This window comes from Lepidochelys kempii, chromosome 19 (genome assembly GCF_965140265.1).
Source record: "Lepidochelys kempii isolate rLepKem1 chromosome 19, rLepKem1.hap2, whole genome shotgun sequence".
Classification (NCBI taxonomy): Eukaryota; Metazoa; Chordata; order Testudines; family Cheloniidae; genus Lepidochelys; species Lepidochelys kempii.
In genome coordinates this window covers 2,750,788-2,776,420 of record NC_133274.1, presented here as the reverse complement: position 1 = coordinate 2,776,420, position 25,633 = coordinate 2,750,788, and the positions used below count along the sequence as shown (strand labels likewise).

General features: G+C 44.5%; 1 protein-coding gene across 5 annotated transcripts in view; it reads left to right on the top strand.

Annotated features, from left to right (window-relative positions):
* The window catches only part of THRAP3 (thyroid hormone receptor associated protein 3), a 72,109-nt gene extending 53,171 nt beyond the window's left edge, over window positions 1-18,938 (top strand). For all 5 annotated transcript variants that reach the window (XM_073317341.1, XM_073317340.1, XM_073317337.1 and 2 more), the window contains 9 exons: window positions 376-1,281; window positions 3,044-3,784; window positions 7,033-7,205; window positions 7,780-7,891; window positions 9,396-9,480; window positions 11,806-11,990; window positions 14,915-15,107; window positions 15,773-15,919; window positions 17,410-18,938. In XM_073317341.1, coding sequence (XP_073173442.1) covers window positions 376-1,281; window positions 3,044-3,784; window positions 7,033-7,205; window positions 7,780-7,891; window positions 9,396-9,480; window positions 11,806-11,990; window positions 14,915-15,107; window positions 15,773-15,919; window positions 17,410-17,631 — 2,764 coding nt within the window. In that variant the 3' untranslated portion in view covers window positions 17,632-18,938. The remainder of the gene's footprint in view (window positions 1-375; window positions 1,282-3,043; window positions 3,785-7,032; window positions 7,206-7,779; window positions 7,892-9,395; window positions 9,481-11,805; window positions 11,991-14,914; window positions 15,108-15,772; window positions 15,920-17,409) is intronic.
* The last annotated feature ends 6,695 nt before the right edge of the window (window positions 18,939-25,633 follow it).

Genomic DNA, 25,633 nt, shown 5'->3' with positions numbered 1-25,633 from the left:
TTGGCACTCTTTGAACTGTGAAGACTGGACATTGGAGATTGCCACTTGGATTTCTGAAGGTGGGTACCAGCCACATTAGTCCGAGGATAGTCAGAACAAATGTATCCCTATCATGGTCTCAGCCGTGATTCTAAGGAGGTTGATTTCCTGTCCAGCTGTAGTTCAGATGTCGTGAAATTACTGCCAGGGATTGTGTGTGGATGGGGCAACAGTGTTCACTGGGAGAAAAGGTATAGTGTTCGCATGAGCAAAGGAAAAATCACTTAAGGGACTGTGACCCCTACATACAACCAGTAAAATAACATTTAAAACTCTTTTTCAAACAGAAGGCTGCACTGAGAGAGAGAGGTTTCCAAATACTGTTTTCTTTTTTAGTTCTAGGTCCCGTTCAAGATCATATTCTCCGTCTCACAACAGAGAAAGGAACCACCCAAGAGTGTATCAGAGTCGGGATTTCAGAGGTCATAACAGAGGGTATAGGAGACCATATTATTTCCGTGGACGGAACCGAGGATTTTATCCATGGGGCCAGTATAACCGAGGAGGCTATGGAAATTACAGGTCAAATTGGCAAAATTATCGCCAAGCCTACAGCCCTCGTAGGGGGCGTTCCCGCTCTCGATCGCCGAAGAGAAGGTCTCCATCACCAAGATCAAGAAGCCATTCTAGAAACTCTGATAAGTCATCTTCTGATAGGTCAAGGAGGTCTTCATCTTCCCGGTCTTCCTCGAACCACAGCCGAGTTGAGTCTTCTAAGCGTAGGTCCATAAAGGAAAAAAAATCCTCTTCCAAGGACACCCGGGCATCACAGGCTGCAGGAGATAATCAAGGTGATGATTCGAAGGATCCGCTGTTTTCGGGAGGAGCTGCTCAAGATGTCAAGGTGTCTGAGGGGTCAAAGCCATGGCAAGACATGAGCACTTACAGCACAAGTTCAGTGTCAAGAGCATCTGCCGTGCCTGAGCTTAGCCCAAGAGAGCGCAGTCCTGCGCTAAAAAGCCCTCTCCAGTCTGTTGTGGTGAGGCGCCGTTCTCCTCGGCCAAGTCCATTGCAGAAGCCCAGTCCTCCACTGTCAAACCCCTCACAGCTGGGGTCTGTTTTACAAAGCAGTGCCTCATTTCAGACAGGCTCACATCAGGGTCCGTTTGACCATGGTTCATCAGGATTGAGCCCAACGAGGAAGAGTCCTGTGTGTAAAAGTCCCACGACAATCGGTTCAATTTATGGTGCCTCGCAGAAGGAGGAAGCAGCAACTCCTGGTGGGGCAGCCTTCTCAAAGAGGCAAGTTGTGCATTTTTCCTTTGTGTTCAATTCACGTGCCGGGTACTCTGGGGTGGGGGAATTGAGGAGGTGTGTGTAACTCTCATTGAGTCGTAGGCCTGATTCTGCATTATAGGAAGTAGTTCTCTAGTTTTGTTTTCTTAACATCATAACTTTGTTAGTGTTGTAAAGATGACATAGATACCTCAGAATTCCCTTTTAAACTTGAAGGTTATTTTTATAAATTTTTTAAGTGCTCAAGGAGTTTTCCAGAAATTAGATTTTTTTTATTAGTCTAAAAATTGTCACATTCCTGAATCACTACATATAACATATATATTTGTGGTTGTATATTCCCTAGCTCACATATGGTTAATTACTTATTTTGGGGCATTTCTCAATTTTAAATGGATGTTGGAGCATCAAAAATTCGGTTGGTGCTGCTGATGCCAGACTTGCTGATTTTGGGGGAAGAGGTGCGATGCAACTGAAACCTTCACTTGCAGAAGGCTTGTTTGCTTGCTTTTGGGCACTGTCAAATTTAACAGACAAAATATTGATTCCCTCTTGAAATCTATCCCAGAGTGAGTAGGCTTGTGGCTCTTGGACTCCAGCAAATGTTATAGGTTTGCAAAGGGAAAAATTTTGTTTAAAAAACTTAAACACACAACTAACTGTGTATCCTAATAGAAACAAACCAATACAAACACGGTGAGAGCCAGGGTGCACATGCATTGGGATACATTTTATGTATGATTGGAATCAGGAAAAAAAAGATCTTCAGTATAGGAGTATCTTTCTGATATGGTCCAGTCAGCAGCCCAAAGCCCCTGACAAGTGTCCCTCTAATTAATTTCATTTTAAAGGACCTCCTCACTCAAAAGGTACTATTGTGTTCTCAAATGCTCGTTAATCATTTTCATTTCTCTCTGTTAATTTAAGATTATTTGGAGCAAGTTCTATTAATTATCAAAGACCTCTGATGATGATGATAGCAGAACTAGGTCTTGCTCCACTCTTGACTTTTAAAATAGTGTGAGGTGCTTTAGACTTAACCCACCACTATCACATTGAAATATGTGCTGATAATCTTTCACCAGCATGTGTTAAACTTTAAATTGGTTTGGGGGATTGTCATTCCCAGTTCTAGAATAAAGTGCCTGTCTGTCCTCCCAAGAGAAGAAATCTTTTTCCCATTAACCTTTTTATTTTTGCTTTTATTTGTGTTTACAGTATATGAAATGTTTAGCTTTCCTAGGAAACTTGCATCCAAAATGTGACGTAGCTTTTGAGGCATTTATTTCCAGTGTGTTGTTTAAAGCAGAACAGTCCAAGTTGAAAGTTTTGATGTGTTAATTCTTCTGAACCAGGTTTGTAAGTGACTAAACAGATTGGGTAAGACCTTAATATTTTCCTTAGAAAATATAGGTAAGTTGGTTCTCTTTTTATTTGCTCAAGAAGAGCTTTTTGCTGTTCCACTTTGCTCTTGAACCTCACATCATCCATTTTGCATACCCATCTTCCAGCACGTTTGCTGAATATATTAAGACCATATTCATGTCTTCTAAAGTAAACATTTGGGTAGCTTTACATTTTACCTTATTTATCAGGGACCAGAGAGAGACTTCTATGTTTTTATGTCTTGGAATTTTTAAGACTTGTTTGCTTGCTTTGAATTTTAGGAATTAAAGACTCTTGTCTATACTTTAATAAGAGAATTGCTTAAATGTGTGTGTGTATGTGTGTGTGTGTGTGTGTGTTTGTTTGTTTGTTTTTTAAATAGGTATTTGGAAGAACAGAAGACTGAGAATGGGAAAGACAAGGAACAGAAACTAACAAATGTTGAAAAGGAAAAAATGAAAGAGAAGGGAGGCTTCTCTGAATTGGGTTTAGGAGATGGAAAGATGAAATCAGACCTGTACACCTCCAAAACTGACCCTGAAAAGCCTTATCGCAGTAGCCAGTCTCCTAAACGCTATAAGTTTCGAGATGACTTTGAGAAGCTGAAGATGGCAGAGTTCCACAAGGAAGGTCATTATGGCAAAGACGAGATGGATGAACAGGATAAGAAAGACAAGGCAAAGGGCCGAAAGGATTCGGAGTTTGATGATGAGCCCAAATTCATGTCTAAAGTGGTAGCAACCTCCAGCAAAATTCAGGATGAGGATAGGCCAGGTAAATGGGAAGGCATAGTGTTCTTACCATCTGCAAAGGAGAAGCAAAGGAAAGCTGAGGAAATGGAGGAGGATCCCTATTCTGAAAGATCTAAAAAGGAAGACAAGCTAGCATCCAAGAGAGCAGAAGTTGGTCACAGGGGGTTTGTTCCTGAAAAGAATTTTAGAGTAACTGCTTACAAAGCAAGTCAGGAAAAAAGTACATCACCACCTCTGAGAAAGGCCTCTGAGAGTCGGGAGAAGCCAGGAACCAGAGGAGATGGTTTAGCCACTGGCAAATCCTCCTTTTCCATTACCCGGGAGGCCCAGGTCAATGTCCGAATGGATTCCTTTGATGAAGATCTTGCACGGTAAGGATTTGCCTTTAAGTTAAATCTAGGTAGTGGCTTCACTAGCCTATTTCCCCTTCTCCCCCACCCCCCAACCCCTTGTGGATCTCTCTAAAACATAGGCAGGTTAAATAAAGAATATTGTACAATCAGCTACCAACACGTCATTTGTCACAGAGAGCACATGAATCTCTAAATGTTAACACACCAATATGACTCTCCTGTCTGGAAGGTGAATCATGTTATTCCCATTTTGCAGATGGAGAAAGTGAAGCTTAAAGTTTGAGTGACTTTCCCTGAGCTACCCAGGAAGTCAGTGCAAAGACACTAGTTTAGAACTTGGGAGATTCTGGATCCCAGTCCTTCATTCAAGCCACACCATTCCGTGTTCAAAAGTAATCAAATTCTGCTCTCCACTGTCCAGAGCTACTCAGAATGTTGCAATGTCAGCGTTACAGCTTAAAAAATGTATGTTTGCAAGGCACTTTGTTCTCTTCTCAATGTATGGTAACATTGCTAGTGAAATCCTCCTAGAAGCCCCAAAAGCCACTTAAAATTTTCTGTAAGGCTCTGGTGCTTCAGGAGACCACTAGGGGATGCTCAATAAAGTTAGTTCTGCTAAAGGGAAGAGCTACTAGTCAATAAATAGAAAAGGAATATTTGTGGCACCTTAGAGACTAACAAATTTATTTGAGCATAAGCTTTTGTGAGCTACAGCTCACTTCATCGGATGCAATGCTTATGCTCAAATGCAATGGTTATGCTCAAATAAATTTGTTATTCTCTAAGGTGCCACAAGTACTCCTTTTCTTTTTGCGGATACAGACTAACACGGCTGCTACTCTGAAACTAGTCAATAAATGTCAGTTTGCTCTGTGGAACACTGGAGGGAGTGCTAAAACTCAGCAGGAATGAAGAGAAAGGAACTAAGATGGCTGCTAATGGCATGTGAGTCACATGTGAGGACATGCAACATGGGTTTTAGGGATTAATATCTGAACAGCACTTTGAACATGCAAACAATAAGTGATCAGAATTACCATTACAGCGTTATAATGCAGTTTGGATGTGCTTTAAAAAACAGTCTTTTCTGAGCCACAGGATTTGCTTTTTACTGAAGCAATTCTATACATGGGATGTGTGCTGTGGAGATGGTGGATTATATTCTGCTGCAGCAAAGCGGATGAAAGACCCTCACTTTAAAAAAATCAGACTTTATATTAAATACACTTTTCTTTTTAAAAATCAGTTTAAAATTAAATTTGAAATTATGATAACCTATGTTAAGGCCTAGATTTACCATAATCTGTTAAAATAATGTAAATAAATACTGCATCAGTGAGCCTCTTCAGTTTTAATGAGTTCATAGAATATCAGGGTTGGAAGGGACCTCAGGAGGTCATCTAATCCAACCCCCTGCTCAACACAGGACAAATCCCCAACTCAATCAGGGTGTTGCTTTTTTATACAGAATTGGGGGGAAACAATGTTGTGTACTGCATTAAGGATCTATATTTTCATTATTTTTAGTCTGGAGAGAATGCTTTCAGCGAGTGCTTTCAGTTTCTGTTGGGCCAGAAAGCATTTACTTTAATTAATTATTCAGTGTAGCTAGCAGGTGTAGCGAGGTGATTGTCTTCTGTTGGACTAGTTCATTCAAAGATGAAAAATCCATTAAGAGCCAAAAAAGTAGGAAAGCTTGTTTTCCTCTTCTTGTCTATGAATAATAACTGAGTGGGAGAGAATAAGATCTACTAGTTCTAAGAACATGAAGAACATGGGGCCAGAGTTTCAAAGATATGTAGGTGCCTACTGGGTTTACAAAAGCATTTAAGCACCCACAGTACCTAACTCTCATTAACTTCAGTGGGAGTCAGGTGCTTAACTCCCATGCTTTTGTAATCCCACTAGACACTTATCTGCATCTTTAGATACCTTTTGAAAATCTGGCCCATTGTGACCATAAGCAGTCCATTCACTCACTGCAATTCAGACTTCCTTTGCTTAGTCAGTCAGTTTTTCTTATGTATCTGGCACATTTAAGGGAGCTTTATTTAATCAAAAAATTCTAAAATGCTGTTTTTCTGCATTTTTAATTGAATTTCAGTTTTCATCTGAATGCAGCTTGATACAAATCACACGTAAAAAAATTAGCATCTAGTGTGTAAGAAATGCATCAGTCACCATTTTATAATGTAATAATGTAAGAATCTGAACAAAAGTAAGTAATGCTATATAATTGCTTAAATAAATGTGTATAGATACAGCGTATCCTCCTGGTTCGCAAATGGTACCAAATTTAGTGTCAAGGCTACATTTAATGGTAGATCAACATGTTTTAAATGTCCATTCTCATTGGTGAGTTATTTTCCTAAAGAAAGGTTATACTAAAGTACAAATGTAAAACAAGATTAAAATCAAAGTTTAAAGTTCCTGCTCGGTGCTTTAAATCACTTCTGTTTAAATCAGTCTTCTCTGTGTTGCAGCAGGGTGATGGTGGCTGCTATTCTTCCCCAGGGATGTAGGGCTGGGTGGGATCCATGATGTGCTGGGAAGGGTTTGACTTACATACAAGAACTGGGATGCTGGTTGAGCAATACTGGACAGTTAGCTCTCCTGTTTCTGAGCAACCTTTTGTTAATGCTACTCTCTCATCCTCTGTGTGGGTCTGATGGCCCACTGTGGTGAGGCACATTTATTATTAACAGATTCAGCTTTCCTTAGATTTATTCTAGGGCAATATTAAGGTCTTACCCAACCTTTTCAGGGCTTTGAAGATCCTTCTTCCATCTTCTGTGGTTGCCTCCACTGGTTTTGGGATATTTAACACCCCTGGGCATCAGATAAATGATGGCTGAGATGAGCTTCTGGGCCTGGTCCTATCCAGTTCTCTCTACTGCTTCTGAGATTAAAATCTAGCCCCAGATGTTGGGGGTGGGAGGGGGAAGGTAAAATGTATCTCTTCCTATATAAGGCTGAATCAGACAGCCCATCATCTGCATATTGTAACAAGATCTGGCTATAAATAAGGAAGTTTGTGATGAACCTTGCAGAAAAGAGGAACCTGTAATTCAGAAGCCATATAAGGGGGCAAACACAGAACCATTGAAAATTGTATTACAGAGGACTTTCTAGTAGTATATGAAATGCAGTAGCTGGAATAAGTCCAGTTTATTGCTTTGAAGGTTGTCAACTTGCAGTTTGAAAGCTGCTTCTGTTTAGCGTGGTTTTATGATGGTTATATTTTTAAAATATGTGTTCTTTTCTAGTCCAAGTGGTTTATTGGCGCAGGAGCGGAAGCTATGTCGTGACTTAGTACACAGCAACAAAAAAGAGCAGGAGTTCCGCTCCATTTTCCACCATATACAGTCAGCTCAGTCTCAGCGAAGTCCTTCTGAATTATTTGCTCAGCACATAGTGACTATAGTCCATCATGTAAAAGGTGAGTCAAGTGTCCACACATTCTTGGTTGAAAGTTCACCCCTTGCTTCTCCACCCCACTATATCCGTTCCTTGGAACGGTGTTCCATTCATGCTAGTTAATTACCCAAGAGAATTGCTGACCAACAGGACAAGTGATAGAGTAAAATAGCAACCATGTGGGATGTTTTCCCCCAACTTCTTGCATTTAGCTGTAGGAGGAGAGGGGAGAGGCCATCTTGCCTACCCTCAAAACTGCAAAAAGTAACACTCTTGCAGCAGACTGGCGTGGGATCTGCAGATATTTGGGGTAGTCTAATGGATTTGCATAAATTTAGTTTTTGTTTTAAAAATATGTTCATTGTTAAACACAACTGAGGCAGAATTCACCACTGACACAGGCATGTGCCATTTTCTGATTTCAAGTGAGTGGCCTCCACTTTTGCTAGAGCCATTGACTCTCATCCGTTTGTCACCTGGCTACACATTTTTACTTTCTGAAGCCATTGCAGACATGGTGTTAGAGCTCACATGCCTTTTCCTAAAATCTGACTTGTATTAATTATGTGATGTTTCTTCAATGAAAACCCCGACAGAGCATCACTTTGGGTCTTCAGGAATGACACTGAATGAACGCTTTACAAAATACCTAAAGAGAGGAATGGAGCAAGATCAAGCTAAAAACAAGAAGAGCCCTGAAATCCACAGGTGGGGGGTATTGTTTTAATGTTTTTTCTAAAGCTCCAGGGGTATTTTTAAAATATTAATAGTTAACTATGGGGCATAAATCAAAAATACAAGAGAGGAGCCAACAGTAAACAAAACTTATCAGTCATGTAGTTAAGAACATAGTAATTGCCATACTGGGTCTTGGGCCAGGTCAGTGAATTGTCTAGTTCAGTGGTTCTTAAACTATGGGTCAGGACCCCAAAGTGGGTCATGATCCCATTTTAATGGCGTCGCCAGGGCTGTCATTAAACTTGCTGGGTCCTGGAGCTGAAGCCAAAGTCCAAGCCCCACCGCCCAGGGCTGAAGCCCTCGAGTTTCGTTACCCCCCAGGGTGAGGGTTCAGGCATCGGTCCGGTCTTGTCGTAATTTTTGTTGTTAAAAGGGGGCTGCGGTGCAATGAAGTTTGAGAAACCCTGCTCTAGTTTGATTTCCATTCTCTGATAGTCCCAGCTGATTGAGAGGAAGGTTTAAAAAACCCTACAAGGACAACTATGGAATAATCTGACTCAGAAAAGGTTGTCCTTAGTCCTTGTTGGATGGCTGAAAGCTCTGAAGCATGAAGGCTTATATCCCTTATCAAATTGTTTTGATGATGTCTAATGTAATTGCATGTTCATGTCACAGAAATGCCTAATTGCCTTTGAATCGTGCTAGCTCCTGGCTCCTAGTTTGAAGAAGTGAATTCCACAGGTTGATTAGTCCTTTTAAAAAAAAAAAATCATCACACACAAATTTTTACTCCTTTCACCTTTACATTTTGTCTCTTTCCATTTTATTGAATGGCCTCTTGTTCTTGTTTGGTCTTGTCACGCACACAATTTTAAACCCACAAAAGTAAGTGACAACGGTGCCTCTATGACATGGCTATTCCCAAATTATATGAATTTATCTTTTTAAAATATCCCCTACTTGTGTTTCTGCCTAAGGATTGTTGTTTGCACTGTGTGATCATCCATGCTATTATCTAGACACAGAGAAGTATCACTCTAGATTTTCAGCCCAAACCCAGTTTAAATTTGCCGATCTCTTTTTTGTAAATAAATATAACCTCTTTACCATATTTGCAATCTGCTAGATAACTGTTTCTTTGGAGCTATTGGGCTTTGCCATTGAAGTAGGCAATGAAATATTGTACAAGAGACCTGTGATTTGTGGGGGCCAGCACAGTAACGCATGCTCATCAGCTGCCCAGTCAGTCATGGGTAAGAAAACCATATTACGAGGACTTTTAACACATTAATGGTCAGTTCATTAACATAATGCACCTGTTATGGTCTGAGTATCAGGATTGTGTGTTACTCTGTATGCACAGCATCTCACTTTCAGGGTATAATTGCCTGCTCAACTTTACTTTAAAAAGCAGTATAGAATGTATATTTATAATGGAGAAACTACCTGTTTTAAAATAGAATTAGGATTAGGAGATCTTGGAGTACTGTTTATGGGAAGGCTGTAATAGCTTCATTCTCTGCTTTATTTTTAGGAGGATAGATATTTCTCCCAGTACTTTCAGAAAACATGGATTCACTCAAGAGGAAATGAAGAGCTCCAGAGAGCCTGGCAACAAGGTGAACTGTTGATCTGATCAATAATTGAACAAAATGAGTGCATTGGGCATGAACTTAACAGTGATGTTTTTGTTTAAATTACTCTCTACTTAAGTTTGTGTTTTTCTTTTAAGGATGGGCATAATTCTAAAAATGAACTACAAAGGGTTAATTTTTATTAAAAATGTATCATCAACCTTTGTGAAGTGGTTAGAATATGGTAAATGACCCCAAAGTCAATTGAGGTGAGCTTGAGAAAAAAAGAGAGGATATTTGGAACAAGTGCCCATGATGAGAGAAGAGACTTTTTGTGATATTTTTCTGCTTGTAAGTATTATTAAATCAATTGTATACATGCGATATTTCCAACCATGTTTTCAAAAGACATGCATGTCAAAAAGGAAAGTAAAAATAAATCCATATCTAAACCAAATACACTATTACTAAGCAGATAATAAATCTTGTTCTAACACTTTTACTGTATCATTTCTGTTGATTGCTGTTGCTTTAACACTCAGCACCTGTTTTGATAGACCAGGCCCCTGGGAATCCAGTATATTAGCTATTATGAGTAGAACCATGTTAAGCCATTGTACAGTCTATAAGCAATCATAAAAATGGTTTAACCTAAAATGTTATATTTTGGGGTTTTTAACCTTTGTGTGTTCAACTTCATACATATTTACAGTGAAGAGATTTAAACAGTCCTGCTGAAACCTTACTTGTTTCATATATTTGTTTTTGATTTTTTCCAAACACACTTGTGGCTTGACATGGACGATGGTGAGATGAATTTGATGGGCCTGATCTCTGAGCGCCAGCTTGGCAGTGTGTATAAAAAACATGGTTTTCAAACAGCTCTCCAGCCCTTCATGAAACAGATGTGCCCTCACAAATGCAAATAGGTGTCTGCTGCGCTACATAAGGTTGCTGCTGCTGATTTTGTCACTTACCTATCAGCCATCGTGTTGGGAGCATTTTTGCTCTGAGTAACAGTTAAAGCCCTTTGCCTGGGGAAAGCAGAAGAGCAAACAATACAAACAAAGCACCAGCTCCCACTCCTGCTGCTAATTGAAATTAATCTTTTTTTAAACAAAAAAGTGTTTAGAAATTCATGTAAGTAAAAATTTAATAGCTAGAGAATTACTAATCTCTCTCTTTATTTAATTCAAGATAAATCTAATCATTTGGTGTATGTTGCAAATCCAGTCGTGCAGTTCCCAAGCATAGCACTGTGTGCAAATACTCTAGAGCCTGCTCAGTTAACCCAATAACTATTTTCCTTTTTCAAAGGAGAATTTCTTAATTGGAAAATGATATTAAGACAAGTGTTACACACCCAGAAAATTTCCTCTGGTTAACTAAATTTAAAAGATTGTGCCTAGTGCTGAAGATTTTTCTGCATACAATTGACTGTACTATTCTCGACTGTACCTTTTCTGGTTATTGGCTATTTTGTCTTCTCTTCATAATGTACCTTACATTAATAGACCTGCTAGACAGACACATGGAGGGGAAAATCTTCTGTAGAATGTCCCCTGGTTCTGTGAAATAAAGTGCAACTGGTGTGTCATTCATTGTGAAGATCATTACTAGTAAGGATGTTTGGTTTCGATTTGACAGCGATTAAAACAAGATTCCGAGAATATTCATAGTTCCCAGAATAAATTCAACAGCTGCTTTTCTCTGGCCTCTGTGTAACTCCACCACTTGACTCAGTAACCGTGATGTTAGCATCACATCTTCCAAGTGGCAAATAGCTATTGCCCCTCTCTCTTTCAGTGCTGCCTTCAGATCTAGCACTTTAAAATTTCATCTGACATTTAGGGAGATGGGTCTGGTCCCTCTGAGGAGTGAGAGGAATTCTGTTATTCAGTGGCAATCCCCTGGGGGCACAAGAAACATAAAGAGCTAGGGTTGCATATGTGCCCCAGTTGAGTTATACAAAGTCAGTTGGACTTGACTTCCCATTAGAGGACCATTAACCACTAACGTTCTCAATTTTCACTGGCTGTGATACATAACCCAAGTTAGTCTTTGGTCTCCTGATATGCTCTCTCCCCTTCTCTCCTCTCCCCTTTCCTCCCCATCCCTGTATTATCAAGCTATGTTTATAATATTTTAAAGGGGAAAAGTGTATATATAATACAATATGTAGGAAAACTGAAGACTTCAAATGAAGATTTTATATTCTTGTAGTGAATCATTCTGCATTTTTGAATGGTTGGTTTATAAACTCATGCCCTCCAGAAGTCTCTGCAGACAGTAGCAAAGTAATGGTGCTGAAGTCTTTGATAAGCTGCTAAACCTTTCTGTTAAACTTTCACCCATTCCTTGCTTTTGCAGACTGAAGGGAAATATAAAGACGACCCAGTTGACCTGCGCCTTGATATCGAACGTCGTAAAAAACATAAAGAAAGAGATCTTAAACGAGAGAAGTCGAGAGAATCCGTGGACTCAAGAGATTCAAGCCATTCAAGGGAAAGATCAACTGAGAAACCAGAGAGAAGTCACAAAGGGTCAAAAAAGAAGTATGTAGAAGGCTAATCTTCACTTCTTTATTGCATGATCCCTGCCACTTCTATTGTAATTGGAAACAAGACCTTGCATTATGGAATTGGTAGTATGTAGGGCTGTTGATTAATTGCAGTTAACTCACACGATTAACAAAAAAAATGAATCGCAGTTAAAAAAATCAATTGCGATTAATAGCACTGTTAAACAATAGAATACCAACTGAAATTTATTAAATATTTGTTTCAGAGTAGCAGCCATGTTAGTCTGTATCCGTAAAAAGAAAAGGAGTACCTGTGGCACCTTAGAGACTAACAAATTTATTTGAGCATAAGCTTTTGTGAGCTACAGCTCACTTCATGGGATGCATTCAGTGGAAAATACAGTGGAAGATGTTAGGAGGCTTATTCCTTCACCCACTCGCTTCCCTGGTCCTTCTCGCATGAACAGAGAGCAACAGTACCCGAAGTCCAAAGGTGCAAACAATTCAATGTTTATTGGGGTGAACTTCCGGCAAGCATGATTCCAGTTTCCTTCCTTAGTGTCCCCCTTCCCAGCTCTGACACCACAGAGCCTTACCTGTGTCCCTGTTCCCATTTTCCCCCTTCTTAGCAAAACACGATTCCAATTTCCCCACCCCTGTTCCCATTTCCCCCCCTTACTTCCTGATTGATTGCAGACTATATTTTCCACTGCATGCATCCGATGAAGTGAGCTGTAGCTCACAAAAGCTTATGCTCTAATAAATTTGTTAGTCTGTAAAGTGCTGCAAGTACTTCTGTTCTTTTTAAATATTTGTGGATGTTTTCTACATTTTCAAATATATCTATTTCAATTACAACACAGAATACAAAGTGTACAGTGCTCACTTTATATTACAAAATATTTGCATTGTAAAAATGATAAACAAAATAAATAGTATTTTTCAGTTCATCTCATACAAGTACTGTAGTGCAATCTATCTATCATGAAAGTGCGATTTACAAATGTAGTTTTTTATTCTATAACTGCACTCAAAAACATCTGTAAATATCTTGTGACGCCAGTTACAACAGTGACATGTGAATGTTCTCACTTTCAGGTGCCATTGTAAAGGAGAAGCAGGCAGCCTTATCTCCTGCAAATGTAAACAAACTTGTTTGTCTTAGTGATTGGCTGAACAAGAAGTAGGACTGATTAGACTTGTAGACTCTTAAGTTGTACATTGTTTTATTTTTGAATGCAGGATTTTTTGGTACATAATTCTACATTTGTAAATTCGACTTTCATGTTAAAGAGATTGCACTACAGTACTTATCTTTTTTTACAGTACAAATATTTTAATTCAAAAATAAATTAAAACTTTGTATTCTCTGTTTGAAATTAATATATTTTAAAATGTAGTAAACATCCAAAAATATTCAAAATAATTGGTATTCTATTGTTTAACAGCGCGATTAATCACGATTAATTGCTTGACAACCCTAGTAGTATGCCTGCTGCTGTAACTAGTAGAGCTGAGCTGTGCTTGCCTTCTGGGATTAGATGCAGAACTACAAAGGGGAAGTACAGCTATCGTACGTGTTGAATAATCGGGGGAAACAAACTAAGTGGCTGCTTGTGCCAGGATGAGCAAATTACCTTTTTGTTTTGTTACTGCCTTCGCTTCACACAGAATGGAGAAATGCTGTCAGTGACTCCACTGATTTGCTCTTAGGTTCATTTTAATACTTTCCCATTGGTTCCATTTTCCTTTTAACTGATGCACACTTGGCACTGTGACTAATTTGTAACCCAGGAGAAACCTTGTGATGTGTTTTTGAGTTCACTGGACCAATGGGTGACTTAATTTTTAAATAAAATATCTTTACTGCTTATCTATAAGCTGCTGGCTTTTGAATGACACCATGTCTGTCAAAGTTGGCAAAGAAATAGCCTTTTAGTGCACATTCATAAATTCAGACTGAATTGGCAGGCTGGGCCCTGATCCATCAAAACTTGTGTTTACCATGAATTATGAGTTTTCCCATTAAAGTTTGTGACTATTCACGTGCATCAAGTTAAACACACGCTTAAGTGCTTTGCTGGATCGGGCTTAGAGCAACAGCTCAGCCTCATGGAATTGTTCTGTAATGTTCTTCTACCATGCAATTGCTGACCATTTTATTTCCTCCTATAAAGATACAGTTTGCAAATCTGGTCATGTCATGGAGTGATGTTACCTTAAATTGAAATTTCTCCTATAACAGAATGCAGCTGGATTTCTTTTACAAACGTGTGCCATAACTGGAAACTCTTAACAAAAAGAGCCTCTTCAACTGAGTGGATTTTTTTCTCCTGTAATGATGCAGGTCGAGATACCTACTGGAGAAAGGAGGCCAGTAGGAGGAATAAATTAGTCCCGGCTGCATAGCTGTACAATAGGTTTAAAGACCTCTGTGATCAGAGAGCACAGCCTGGTGGACAGGGCCCTGGACTCTGGGGGTCAGAAGACCTGGGTTGTCCTGTTCCCAGCTCTGTTACTGACCTGCTTTGTGACCTTAAGGAAGTCACTTCCCATCTCCTCTTCCTCTGTCTCATCTGTTTTGTCTGTAAGCTCTAGGGCAGGTACTGTCTGTGTTTGTACAGCGTCTAGCACAATGTGGCTCTGTTCTCAGCTGGGCTTCAGTTTGCTACCTTATTACAAACAGTGTAAGCTGAAAAGGGTCAGATGCCTCCTTACAATTTGTGTATGGTTGTAAGAACGAATCCTGGGAAAGGAGCTGTCCTGTGACCTCTCAGAGCTGCACACTGTAGCTGATTCTGAGCCGTTAACTAACTGTGATTTTGGCTGTGCACGGACATAATAAGGGAGGGCGGAGGAGTGATAGCGTGACTTCACAGCAGAGACAGGACCGTACCAAGTTAGTGACTGTATTGGTGATTTTCTCTTCCCCTTTCCCCCTCTCAATCCCTGGTACAGGAAACACAGGAGAGTGCGTGAGCGATCCAGGTCCACTTCTTCATCTTCACAGTCTTCTCGTTCGTACAAAGGGGAGGACTACCCAGAGGAGAGCGAGGAGAGGGAGGAGAGTACCACAGGGTTTGACAAGTCCCGGCTTGGGACAAAAGAGTTTGCTGGCCCAAATGAGAGAGGAAGAGCTAGAGGGACCTTCGTAAGTTACCCCCTAAAAAAAACAAGAGTATAAAACCTTTGCATAAGACTTTGTGCAAATTGCTGCTTTTACCAGGTAATGTGATCTTAAAGGTGACTGGAAGTACACTAGTCTGGTGGTGATTCTACACTCTATGGTGGCTCCCAATCACCAGCCCAGCATAAATTCTGGAGCTTGAAATTGGCAGTCTTGCTGATGATGTTTGAGACTGTATCCAGTCCAGTAGGCTCTAGTGTGTCAGTATTTGCTCAGCGGCACTGACAGGAGTAAAGACGAGCTTGTGTCAGAGAACTTACGATGAAGCCATTTTAATGACTCTTCTGGCTGCAATTGCACTGGTTCCTTTAGAAATAGCTCATGTTTTAATTAAATAGCCCTGCTGTGTTTGCACACTGTATGTGTGAAATGCCTTCCCTTGCACTCCCTGCACGTGCATATAAACCGATAGATAGCTGTGTATTTCCAGGGGTAGCTATATGATCAGATACGGTCAAAAATATTAATAGGTAATGAGAGTATAGGTGTTTGACAGTCTTCTTGTGGCTAGGCTAAAGGTGTTCTTGGGAACAGTTAGAGCTGCAGAAAAGACAAGACCTAATGCCATTTCTCTAAGCCCTGTTCTCTCTACCCCTCTTCTTTTCCTCTTCTGTTCGCTGCTACTCCAGTTCAGAGCAAGAGGCAGAGGGTGGAGCAGAGGTACCTTTTCGGGAAACAATAACAACAACAACAGCAGCGGCAATGACTTCCAGAAGCGAAACAGGGATGAGGAGTGGGACCCAGAATACACACCCAAGAGCAAGAAGTATTATCTGGTATGTTTCTGAAGAACCAGGGTATGTATGAACATGCCTTGCTGTGCATTCTATCTGCTTTTTACAGGTTACGTGTAGTCTTCAGGGGAGAGAGAACCAGCAACCATCAAGCCATCTAAAATACCAGTTCTGGGGTTCTCAAATCACTGTCCCCCACAAGAGGCCTCTAGAAATCTTTACTCGCATCTAGGGAGCAGTCGGCTCTGACCGTTGTAGAACTGTTTGCCACTAACCAAAATCTGGAGGGCCCAGTAAAAGAACATGTCCTCCATGGGCAGTATGGAAACTTTAATGTGGATATATACCTATCTCATAGAACTGGAAGGGACCTTGAAAGGTCATCAAGTCCAGTCCCCTGCCTTCACAGCAGGACCAAGTACCATCCCTTATTTTTGCCCCAGATCCCTAAATGGCCCCCTCAAGGATTGAACTCGCAACCCTGGGTTCAGCAGACCAATGCTCAAACCACTGAGCTGTGCATCTCAACTCTCTCTACAGTGCCTGCTTCTTCTGGGATTGGCTAATGCGATTCACTTTTATTGCTGGCTGTAGCATTCTTTCATTTTCTATCGGCTAGTCTGGCAAAATCCTGCATGGATTTCTCTTAGGGCTTCACTTTTGAGTTAGTGTCAGCTTTATAGCTTATTTTCACCAACCCTCCCCCCTCCCCCCCATTCTGTTGGATATTTGAGATCCCTCTAATCTTTCTTCAGAGTTATTATAAAGGTCGTATGTGGCTTAGCCCTAAATCACTCTTGCTGTCCCTTCTTCTGCCCTGTCTTCTGATTGCTGTTGAAGACATAATCTTTATTATATATTGTGTTGGTCTCTACTTCACTCTCCTAGATACAATATTCTGGGTCATGTAATCAGTCCATAAACCTAATCAAAATTAGCTGTCCCAATAACATCTTTCTCTTATGCAAAATGTTCCCAAAAGTTTTTAAAAATGTATTGTACATATAACATTCATGGTCAAAAGAGCATCTGAAAATGTGTGTAAAGCTTTTTCAGAAGAGTTAATTAGGTGGGACGAATATAACTGCATGTAAAATCCTCCATAAAATAGCTTCCTAGCTGTAAGCACAGAATCAGCTGCAGGCCCACTGAGTCTGGAGTGTGTTGGTGCCACCAGTGTCCTTCCTGGTCCAGAAAACTGCTAAAAGCTTTGTGCCAGAAAAAGAAACACACATGCACAAAACAGAGGGGAAAGTAAAGAATGCTTAGTGAGCAATGCCCTTCCAGCCTCAACCAGTGGGCTGCTATTCTCAAACACAAACATGTACTTGAACGCCTTTTATGTATTGAATTCACTAGTCATCTGATTTGACACACATTGCCCAAACTGTAAGGGGATCTGATTTATGCTGCAGTATTGCACAGCTTAAGTCGGGGTTATTTTAGGGGATGATATTGTGCCTATTTATGTTTTTACTGATGAAAGTGATTTGTGAGTGTTGTCTGACCTGGCTGATTTCTTCCCTGTGCAGCATGATGACCGGGAGGGTGAAGGTGGTGAGAAGTGGGTGAACAGAGGCAGAGGCCGGGGTGCCTTCCCCCGAGGGAGAGGTCGTTTCATGTTCAGAAAATCGAGCACTAGCCCCAAGTGGGCCCACGACAAATTTAGTGGAGAGGAGGGAGAAATCGAGGATGATGAAAGTGGAACGGAGAATCGAGAGGAAAAGGACAACCTACAGTCAGCTGCTGACTAGCCAGGGAGTCTGCATGTCCCTGAACACCCTGGCAAGGAGGAAGAGGATCCGGCAAGGCAGTGTTGGAGTCTCTGCCAGGGTAATGCTGATGTGCTGAACAGAGCTCTGCCAAAGAGCTTTGAAATTATCTTAAGTTAACTGCATTTTTAAATTCAGCCTCCATACATGTGGACTGGGACTGATCACTTACATTCGGATCCACTCTTGGAGTATATCTTTCTTCCCAAAGACTTTACCTGCTGGACTGAATACGGTCCAATATCAAGTGTGATCCTAAATTTTGTCTCTTGTTTGTGACCTTATTAGATGGTCAGATATTTTTTGGCAACAGTCTTTGAAGACTATATGGATTTCAGTTTGTGCCCAGCTTAACCCAGTATCTTGACATTTTTTGTTTCTCTTATAATTAGAGATGATAAAGGTGGGGATTAACTCACCTGCTTATTTTTCTTCTCCCCTCTTGTGTATTTTGTTTTTTAAATTCATATTCTACTTATTTTAGGCCTTTGCGTATGTAGTAACACCAATTAAAGATGGCTAATTTTGGAAACTATTTTTGGTTCTCATAAGAAAACAATGAAGCACGTGAATAAACATCTAAATGTTAACTTGGAGTTGGGACCAAACTGCTATGATTATTTTTAAAAACTAATTTTTGTATGTATAAGTTGAGTTTAGAGCCTTTTTAAAACCACCGTATTTTTTTCTTTTATGCTGAAAGTTAAAGTTAGCATGGCAAAAATGCACCCTGCTCTTCACCCATTTTAGTGTGTGTGCCGGTAGACCTGGTTCTTGTGTGCTGGAATCCCAAGCTGCTTGTAGGCATTGTGTGTATCCTCTTTGCAGCTGGTTGTGAACTTGAATGTTCTTTCCAGGGTAACATAGTTTTCTAAAAAACTTCTGAATTCTACTAGGTTAAAATATATAAAAGGAGAAGAATTTTTTCAATATTTTTATTAATCTTTTTCTAAAACAAAAAAGCAAATTCCTCCTGTGCTGGCTGAGGAAAGTTGTGGTTTCATTTACCTTCAGCTTTACATTTACAGTGTTCTGAAGAGGTTTAGCAAATAGCTCAGTGGTTGGTGAGCCTGTAGGGAGGAGAGGCATATTCATGCACAGGTATAGTGTGTGCACATGTTGTAAAAAGACATCAGCCTCTGCCCCCCTCCATCTCTGCCTTCCCCAGGATTGCTGGGCCTCCCCCTATCACCTGCTAATTATAGTTTGTTTGACTTGAACAGTTCCTGTTTAGTAAACCCCTAAAGTTTGTTTCAACTCCTCATGCAAATAAAAATACAATAAAATAAGCCGTAGGTGTAACTCCAGTTTGTTTCTCATGCTGAGTACGGGGCCTCCCCTTGCACCAGACCTTTGCCTTCCAAGTGGAGAGGGGAAGCCAAAAGTAGTAAATGCTGTGTCCAGCAACAGGATAGACTCCTAGAGCAATTTATGTGCTGTTGGAAATGGAGGCTTTAAAAAGTGCTGACTGATCTGGAAGAGACAAACTGGAATCAGCCACAGTGACACACAGTGGGGAGGGAATTCTGAACTGATGCATTTGTGGTTGTCTCCATTGTTCAACTGTTTGCACTGACTGCAGGTTTAAATAAAGTACAGAACAAGAAAGTTCTAGGTCACATGGTTAGCTAGGTGTGGAGGGCTGTACTTAAAGAGAGACAAGAAGATTAACAGCGTTCCTTATTTCATTCTGTAGTGTAGAAACAAGAGACTGGGTCTGAGGAATACAAGCCTTCTCCATGCACTCACTGTTGCCTGTATTATTTCAGATGTTATTTTGCCGCAGTACTATACTAACACATCATCTAGTAAGGGATTATTTACCCCATAGATTGTACAGTAGAGATTAGATACAGTAATCGGGCACTAAGTGGTTATTTGTACCTTGAGTGCTGTACTTAATGGTGATCAGTTAAAACATGCCTCTGCCTAAATGATTATGGATTTGCCCACTGGGAATTGTTCACTGCACAGTCCTGGCCAGGATGCTGCTGACTTTCACACACAGCAAGCCTTGTCTTTCACAAAGACTTTGTTTCTTAAGCAAATGAAATTCTCAAGAACTGGGGCAGGTTGTTCTTGCTTTAGGGCGGGAGCAGCACTGGCAGGTATGGTTGTAGTGAACCACATTCACAGCACACACCCTGCTTTTTCTTGAAATACGGTTCTTGCCCATTCTGGATCACATAGCACTGGGAGGGCAGCTCCACTCTAACACTTAAATTCAGAGCAATGACGTTAGAATATTAGTGTATGCATCCAGAGGGAGGGTCTCCTGCATCCGTCACCTGTCAGCTAGTTTGTCTGCAGCAGCATCTCACCAGTCCAGTTCTTGTCTCCTGGGTTTTATTGGAGTGATGAGGTTATTAGAGCTACAGCCTGAGGGGTGTAAAAGTTCAAAGGCTTTTTTCAGGCTGCAGAGCTTCTCTCTTTGACTTACTAGGAGTAGTAAAAAGCTCAGCAGCTTTAAAAAGCACTCAGAGTATTGTGATACTGTCTGATGAGAGAGACTTACGTCTGGGACAGGTGAAGGAGAAACCACCCACCAGCATGCTCCAAAAGTGAGCTTCCTTGGTAGAGAGAGACTGAAGCTATAATTGGGCCCCACAGTCACCAATTCAGTTTCCCATCAATAAAACGAACAGTGCAAATCTATAGCTCCATAAACTGGCAGAGAATGAATTGGTAATTCCATTTCACTGGTATCAAAGTTGAAATATTCTCACTGATGTCACTAATTTAACCCCTGGGTACTTGAACCAGAGTGATGTGGTGATAGGTGTGCTCAACAACAGCATTCGCGGCGAACTTAGAACTGTAATGTCTCTGAAAGTTACAAATTTAAACATGAAAATGTGGTTACTCTCAAAACTATGGGGTGCAGTCATGTGAAAAGCTGTTAAACGTGCCCACAAAACCCAGATCGGAAACCTGTCACCTCGCAGAACCTGGGTATTATAACACCTAAATAGGAAAGTAACAATTTTCGTCCCAGATCAACTATTGGCCCAGTAAGAAAAGGAGGACTTGTGGCACCTTAGGACTAACCAATTTATTTGAGCATGAGCTTTCGTGAGCTACAGCTTACTTCATCTGATGCATTCAGCGGAAAATACAGTGGGGAGATTATCAGTGGAAATTACAGAGGGGAGATTTATAATCTCCCCACTGTATTTTCCGCTGAATGCATCCGATGAAGTGAGCTGTAGCTCACGAAAGCTTATGCTCAAATAAATTGGTTAGTCTCTAAGGTGCCACAAGTCCTCCTTTTCTTTTTGCGAATACAGACTAACACGGCTGCTACTCTGAAACCTGTTGGCCCAGTGTCCTCTTACTGAGGCTGGCCAGAAACCAGCTGCTTCAGAGGAAGGTGCCAGAAACCTAATGTTACAACTGTCTAATTACCTTTCTGTGCAAACAGAATAATACACGCACATGCATGCGCACACGCACTTGGTGCTTTAAAGGGCCAGTTTCACAAGCCTGAAAACAATTGAGCCCAATCAGCTGGGAAAAATAGAATCAGAAAAATGGGTCAAAAGCTGGTTAACTGATTGCCCTCAACATGCAGCTGTAAATGGGGAATCGCCAAGTGATCCTGCCTCCAGGATCTTCTGTCACAGCTGAGGACAGTTACTGCCCCTTCTCGTCTGACATCACCCTGCAATCAATCAATACGTGTTGTGCACACCCCTTTTCCAGCTGCTCTGCCAGGTAGACTTCGGCATGGCAGTAGTGATGGCAGCTCTGAGGGGTGCCAGGGCAGTGAAGTCAGGGGAGAACCGGAATGATTCACATTAAGGACAGTTCTGCTTTTAGGACAGGCCAGTGGCCAAAGCTCTGGAGAGGAACATAGGGACCATGACTGCACCAACCGAGATTACTTACCCATGTGTATGCAAGCCACGGGGGGGAGAGGGCCCACCCTGAGCAATCCAGGGTTGCTGGAGAGCAGCGTGAAGGTACAAGCTCTATAGTTTCAACCTGCAGCCAATGAGCCATGTCCCCTGAGACGACAGCACGGGTCAGTTGCAAAGGCCGGGTCAATGCTGAATCCTCAGTCTGAGGCACCTGCCTGCGGGGAGAGGGTTCGGTGTCTGAGCTGACATCCTGGAACTTCCCAAAGACAGTCTGGAAGGCAATTAGGTGATCTTGGCGCAGGGAGGGGACCAACCCCTCCTCTACCACTTATCTAATAGGTCATGCAAACGGGGTAAGATGCAGGAGTTAGGCAGGGTGCAGAGATGGTGGAGAAGGGGCTCTCCTGTTCCTTGTCCCTTTGCCAGACTGAGGTTTAATCAACCCAGGGAGGTATGTCATCAGGTGCTGTTTATTTTCCTGTATTTCCTTCCTGTTTGCTCTGCTACTCTTATCCAAAGTAAATGTCTCCCTTGCCGATGGGCGGGTGCTTCTTGCTCCACCCTCTCCAGTTGTACCCACCCCAAACTCGCGGGACCATGCTGTGGGGAAATAAATGCAGAGGGGGGATGGGCTCATATAGTTAAAATTTCTTTAATAAACAAACCAACACAAATAAATGAATCAATGTAAATAACCCTGAGAACAACATGGCTCAGAGGTAACATGGTGTGTGAGTGGGCCTGGGCCCTGCACTCCGTGATTGTGAGGGCGCCCATGGCCCCCAGGGGCTTTTCAAACTAAACTGCAGAGCCGAGGGCTACACATCCCAGAGTCCCAGCTCAGCGCTCTGCGAGCCCCTGACTGTCAGCTACATGCCCCCTCGAGGGACAGAATCCAAGGGCTCAGCAGCCAAAGGGCTGGGCTCATCTGAAGATCTGGACACTACTTTCGGTGCCTAAATGGGCAGCAGAGATCTAGAGGCATGTGGAGGGGTCTCTCTCATCTGCCCCCGGACTCCATTTCCAATGGAGATAGCAGAGGGACAGGAAACGGGAGTCTTGGGCTGTGGATGCAGACATCCCTGGCAGCTCTCACCAGTGACCTCCATCAGGACCCCCCCGCCGTAGGCAACTCGGCCATCTTTTAAGCAGGATTGATCCCCTCTGGGCTCTTGGCAGGACTCCACCAATTGGGGGGGTGGGGGGGCAGCTCTCAATCTTGGGTGCTCGGGAACAAACCCCAGCCCTGCTCTATAAGGCTGCAGGCACCTGGCCTGAAACGGTCTCACCTTAGCTGAGGTCACACTCCTGCTAACCCTGTTAGGCAGCTGAGCCCAGCCCTGCAGATGGAGAGGTTCTTATGGCGCGCTCCTCACCAGGAGCTGAGCGCCTTCCACCAGTGCACAACCAACCCGTCTGGTGGGGCGGTTCCCTCCCCAGGCGAAGAAGCAGGTGCAGTGGATAGTCCCTATGTATTGGATCAAACTCTGACAGCAGCCTCTGGCCTAACCCGAGTGAGCTCTCGGTGCCCCGGGGTTCAGCAGGGCTCCCTGCCCCAGCCCAGCATGGGAACGGGGCGCCCTGCCAGCCCAGCAGGAAGGAAAGAGGGAATGCAGTGAAGGCTAGCATGCATGCATGGTGACAGCGAGCAGTGTCAGCTGAAGTCCTCAAGTTGTTCCCAAGACAGAGCCCCTAAATCCTGCCCTGTCAGCGCACCTCCTCCACCCTTCCCCGGCTCCAGCCAGCTACTGCAATGGAGTGCATTTCCTCACATGCTAGCCGGTGGGTCTGGGGGTCCCCTCAGGGACTTTTCACAAAATACACCCCGTGCTGTTGAACCAGCCGCCCCGGGACGTTGCCACCAGAGCCACTGGGGGAATTACCGGGCCAGGCTGACGCACAAGCTCCCAGTTAGGCACCGCACCGTGGCTGGACCCCAGGGGGAGAAGCAAGAAGGGGCTCCGGGGCTCATGGCTATGCTCCAGAGCCAGTCGCTGTGCCTGTCCTTCTCTAACAGCCCTGGGGGGCAAGCAGCCCATCACAGCTCCGGTGGCCCGGGGCTGGGTGCTGTTAACCCGCACAGAGCGGAACACCGCCCTGACTCAGCGGGTGGCTGCCTGCCTGGAGCCCAGCATGCTGGGATCCCCGCACAGCAGCTGGGCCACCCGTCTGCCACAGCCGTCACCAGGTCTGACGGGCTCCTCCCAGCCACGTCTCTGGGCTGCAGCCTGTCAGGCCCTTCTGGGGCATCCGTTTGCACCTAGCAGATGCAGAGGCGCTGGGGAAGCAGCCAGCACAGCGGAGAGGTCTTGCCGGGGCCGCGGGGTTAGAGCCAGGGGCTCCTGGGTTCCGTTCCCTGCTCTGTGCCACCCTGGGCAAGGCCCTTTGCCTCTAACCCGGGGCCGAGACTCGGAACGCCTCGCCGGGTCTGAGCTCAGCGGTGCACAGAGGCTCTGCTCTGTCTAGGCCTGGGAGGCTCAGGGGGACACTAGACACTTCCCTGCTGCTCCCCCCTGACACACACACACCCCTGGCCCTGCTGGGAGCCCCTGGCCCTCGCCTTCTCCTTGCCGTGGTGTTTGGGCTTCCTGCTAGGGGCACAGCCCCCTTCGCCCGGCCTGTGTGGCAGAGGCTCCCACCGGTCACTGCTGCAGCCTGGGCTGGGACCCTGGAGAGTGGGGCAAGGCCCCGGTCCTGCTGCCTGGCCTGCAGCTCTGGCAGAGCCGGTCCTCTCATGCTGCTGCCTTTCTCCAAGGTCCTGCGGCTCCAGCTCCGCTCCCAGCTCCTCCAGGCTGTAAAAAGCCCCATCGCCTTCACTTATCAGAACCGGCCTCGCCTGTTTGCCTCCCAGAGCCCGGCCCCCATGCCAGGCTTGTCATAACCGGCCTTCCCCTCCCAGCTCCGTGAGTCGCTTCTCCCTGCTCCGCGCTGGGGCCTGCTCACACGCTCTCAAGCAAGAGGCTGCGGGAACCACCATGGGTATGTAGCCCAGAGCGCTGGGGCTGGGCTGCCCAGGGCGGGGTTCACGGGGGCCATCTGGTCAGGGGCGGGGGGCAGGAGATGTGCCTGGAGACATTGGGTGCTTCCCACCTCACCCCACAGACACGCGGCAATCTTAACCCCTTCAGGGCAGGCGGGAGCAAGCCATGCTGCCTGCGACCGCCGTGGAGTGGCCCTGAGTTACACAGGCTCAGGGGCTGGGCCTCGGCTGAGCGGCCCCTTCAGCGGAGGGGCCACAGCCCAGCTGCTCTCCGCGTGTCACTGGGGCTAGCCAACGACCTGAGCTTAAAACTTTGGCTTCTGTGGGGACCCCCTGCCGGGCTGGCTCCTAGAGCTTGCTCCCTGTCCACACGCTGAGGGGGGAGAAGCCAGGCACCTGCCCCAAAATGCTCAGTAGCCTCCCAGCCTGGGGACTGCACGCCCCCCTCCCCTCTGGGGCCCGGGGACCGCGCCGCCCCCCTTCCCCCTGGGGCCTGCCCGAGTTGTCCCCACCTGCAGCGCCCGGCCCTTGGCGTTGCTCTCCGGCTCAAGGCCCCCTGCCCCACTGAACACCTGCACGCCAGCCCCTGCTACCGTTAACAGTTGGCTGCAGAAGCGCCCAGGGTCCCACCGGCAGGTGCTGCCCAGACACAGCCAGTCCCGGCCCCAGCGGGCTCACAGTCTAACCGAGGGAGGGAGGCACCCTCCAGGTGAGCCCCAGCCCTGACGCTCGCGCCCCGGTGGGCAGCCCAGAGCGATGGCCCCCGGCCCCGCGCGAGAGAGCCGGGGCTGTGGCTGGGGTGCTGCCCTTGCACCAGGCGGGGCAAACTGAGGGCGGCCCATGGGCCCAGCCTCGTCCGGGAAGCTCCACTCCTGCCCCCACGGGTGGGGGGTGGCGGCTCTGCTGAGCAGAACTCCCCTCTCCGCCTCACTCTCTCCCGGTGCCAGGGGAGGTCCTGGTTCTGGTGGACTTTGCCGGGCAGCGGGATGATGAGCTGCGGCTGAAAGCTGGGGACATCGTGCGGAAGGTGGAGTCGGGCCCGGAGGAGGGGTGGCTGCAGGGGGAGCTGGCTGGCAAGACGGGGCTCTTCCCCCGGCAGTTTGTGCAGGTGAGCGGGGCGGGGGATCCTGCCGGGTTACGGGGG